We start from the raw sequence: 3,751 nt of genomic DNA, 5'->3' as shown, positions 1-3,751 counted from the left end.
GATATTCCATGCAATGTGGCAACATTCTCAGCCATAAAAGCTGAGAGAAAGGAATTGGGAGGACATTCACTATTAACACATTTGTCTTCCATAAAAACCACTACATGTACTGAATCCTTGCCTCCCAGGAGGTGACTTGACATTGTCTGATGATGGAAAACAGAGAAAAAAATCTTCCTTGGTTTGCCTTTTCTTCTGCATGTGGCCTTTGCTTTTAAGCTTTTTTTTTTTTTTAATGTTTTTTCTTAGATCATTTTTTTCTACTTACTTTTATTTTTTTCACCTTATTTTGTCCTGGTCTCTTGCTGAGAAGCACACAGGTGTTCCTGGCGTCACACCCAGCACTGTCAGGGCTCTGGCAGGGCTGTTCAGAGACACGAGTCCTTCCCTGGCACGGGCAGAGGCCCTGCAGCAGACTCCATGGCCTCCTGTTGCCACTCCCAGAGGCCGGCAGCACCTCAGCCCCGCGCTGTGTCTCCCTGCTCGGCACCTCTCTGAGATGCCCCACGGCGTGAGGAATGGACACAGGGACCTGGGCTCAAGGAAGCCCATCCCAGTGCTGCATTCAGGGGGTTTCCCAGGGGACGTTACTCTCCAAGTGAAGTGACCTCCAGACACTGTCTGCCCCACAGGCCTTCATTGAACCCCTGGGAATAGCTAATGGTGTTTGGGCTTACTCGGGTTCATCTCACCCCACGCACACGATGTGCATGCTTGCATCTGGTTCCTACAATACAAACATAGACTTCTTCAGAAGACCAACCAAGCTCCCCAAGCTGGGGCGAGAGGCCAGTGGTGGTTGTTAGTGGATAAGTTGTAAGCATGACCCTAGGGCATCTTACCCCTAGTGTCCATCACAGCCAGGGACAGAGAAGAACCTGCTCTGCTGGTCCTTTCTGTCTTTCCCAGGAGCCCTGGCTGGGCGAGGGACCTGCTGCTTGTCCCCCCCTGCACACTCACACAGTTAAGCTGCACACAGGTGTTTTCGATTGCGGGGCACTTTCCTGGGCATTTCCTTAAGAGCAACTTTGGAAGAAGGCCTGAGCCTTCAGGCACCGCCCTGCGGCAATGCCACGGTGTGACGGAGGAGCTGTTGGGGAGGCCAGCTCTGCCGGAGAAGCGCCCAGTGCCTGTCCCTGCCTGTGGGGACAGGACAGCACACAGCAGGAGTATGAGCTGCCAGAGCACTCGGTCCTTACAGCAACACCTGCGCTCAGCAGGAGAGTGTGGAAACAGAAAGAGAATAAGTCTGAAAAGAGCAAGGCTGGTGCTCCCTGACAGTGCTGCTGTGCTGAGACCCTTTCCCCTCCACCTCTGCTCACAGGCACAGCCCTGCAGCTCCAGAGCAGGTCCCAAAGGAAGGATCTGGGGCAAACAAGTCGCTAGAAGATTCTTTCTTTTGTTTAAAGAGACAGAGAGCACTGGTCCTCTTTTACAATGACTGTGGGATTCACAAATTAAGGTAGATGCATAATTACAAACAGCAAAAATGATGATACTTCTTTGTGGACAGCATTATACAAAGAAAACCAATGCCAAAATCACAAACTCAAACCAAAACTAACACAAGCTACAGAAGAAGGAGTTGCCCTGTAACAAGTTACATTCTGAGTGGTTTCCAAAACAAGACCGAAGAAGTTTATTGCTTCTGAAAATCATCTGGTCATCAGTTTCCACACTGCATCCTTGAGCTCCTGGTTCCTCATGCTGTAGATGAGGGGGTTCACTGCTGGAGGAACCACTGAGTACAGGACTGCAACCACCAGATCAAGAACTGGGGAGGAGATGGAGGGGGGCTTCAGGTAGGCAAATGTGCCAGTGCTGACAAACAGGGAGACCACGGCCAGGTGAGGGAGGCACGTGGAAAAGGCTTTGTGCCGTCCCTGCTCAGAGGGGATCCTCAGCACGGCCCTGAAGATCTGCACATAGGACAGCACAATGAAAACAAAACAACCAAATGCTAAACAGACACTGACCACAAGAAGCCCAACTTCCCTGAGGGAGTCTGAGTGTGAGCAGGAGAGCTTGAGGATCTGGGGGATTTCACAGAAGAACTGGTCCAGGGCATTGCCCTGGCAGAGGGGCAGGGAAAATGTATTGGCCGTGTGCAGGAGAGCATAGAGAAACCCACTGCCCCAGGCAGCTGCTGCCATGTGGACACAAGCTCTGCTGCCCAGGAGGGTCCCGTAGTGCAGGGGTTTGCAGATGGCAACGTAGCGGTCATAGGACATGACAGTGAGAAGGGAAAACTCTGCTACAGCACTGAATAAGAAAGAAAAAACCTGTGCAGCACATCCTGCATAGGAGATGTCCCTGGTGTCCCAGAGGGAATTGGCCATGGCTTTGGGAACAGTGGTGGAGATGGAGCCCAGGTCAAGGAGGGAGAGGTTGAGCAGGAAGAAGTACACGGGGGAGTGGAGGTGGTGGTCACAGGCGATGGCGGTGATGATGAGGCCGTTGCCCAGGAGGGCAGCCAGGTAGATGCCCAGGAAGAGCCCGAAGTGCAAGAGCTGCAGCTCCCGTGTGTCTGCGAACGCCAGGAGGAGGAACTGCGTGATGGAGCTGCTGTTGGACATCTGCTCTTTCTTGGCATGGGGGCCTTGTCCAAAGGAAAAAAAGCAACAGGAAAAAATTAGGACAGACGCCTTAGAGCAAAGACAGTCTCCTTTTCTGTGTGTTTTTGATTTTCTACCATCACGTCTGGTAACTGTTCTTTTTAGGGGAAGAAATCCTCATTTTTATGACTGAAAATGCGGAGTCTTGAGACAGGACAGGACACAGGGCTGTAATCTCTGTGGTTTAGTGCAGAGCCAGGAGAGCTGCAGTGTCCATCAGTCTTTTCTCCATCTGCCCTGTGCAGAAGCTTGTGCTGCCTTGAAGATGACTTCACACACAAATTCCTCTTAAAAAACAAACCCAAACAAATAACTGAACTCATGAGGGAACAGCGGAGCACTGTTTGAACGGACAAATATACAAATTCTTCTCTTTCCCAAACCACAGTTAGAGCTGTGATGGAGAGAGCAGGACACAACCCCTCACAGAGACAATCAAAGGACTCTGCGAGGACAGTGCCCGACCCCCAGGGAAAGGCTCAGCCCTCCCTAGGATCCCACAGGAGAGCTCTGCCTTTCTGGGGGCAGCTGGCAAGCCCAGCAGGACAGGCAAAGCAGAGAGTCTGGGGTCCAAGAAATGAGATGTTCTGAGGGGAGAGTCAGCTCATTGCCCAGCAGAGAATGCCCAGAAGACGTCTCCAGTGAAGGACCAACAGAGAGATGCCTGAACGCCCCCTCCCCAGCGCGTGTTGGCAGTTTCCCCCAGCCCTTGCCCATGTCTCTGCTGCCTGGAGCTGCCCCTGCCAGGAGCTGCTGCTCTGTGCCCACGTCTCCTCCCTGTCCCTGCTCCCACAGCCCATCCCACCCGCTGGGGGCTCAGCTCTGCCCTGCAGACCCCTCCTGGCAGCAGGGCACTGCCCAGGGCCATCTCCCTCTTTGTGGCTCCTCAGGAGGAGAGGAGAGAAAGCCTGATGCTGGAAGCAAAGGTGCTGCTGGTGCTGTGTGTAGGGAGAGGAGGGGCTGAAGGCACTTTGTGAGCTTTCTGGCAGATCTGCTGATCCCTCAGTGGACCAGTGACGGCTCCTTTCCCTCAGGAGACAGCTGAGAGCACAGACCCTGCAATGTCTTCATCTTCCAGGCAGCCCCTGCCTTGTCTTTCCTCTGTAAATGCTGCCTCTGCCAGTGCTCTGGGGGAG

The 3,751-nt window shown here is 53.1% G+C and overlaps 1 protein-coding gene across 1 annotated transcript; it reads right to left on the bottom strand.

Moving 5' to 3' along the window:
* Positions 1–1,670: 1,670 nt before the first annotated feature.
* Positions 1,671–2,576, bottom strand: LOC134507624 (olfactory receptor 14A16-like; the record flags this gene model as incomplete). The annotated part of the gene is made up of 1 exon (XM_063318418.1): positions 1,671–2,576. A coding segment is annotated over exon 1 (906 nt), but the record flags the coding sequence as incomplete, so codon positions are not given.
* Positions 2,577–3,751: the final 1,175 nt, after the last annotated feature.

This window comes from Chroicocephalus ridibundus, chromosome 25 (genome assembly GCF_963924245.1).
Source record: "Chroicocephalus ridibundus chromosome 25, bChrRid1.1, whole genome shotgun sequence".
NCBI classification, from domain to species: domain Eukaryota; kingdom Metazoa; phylum Chordata; class Aves; order Charadriiformes; family Laridae; genus Chroicocephalus; species Chroicocephalus ridibundus.
This window is presented reverse-complemented; position numbering and strand designations above follow the sequence as displayed.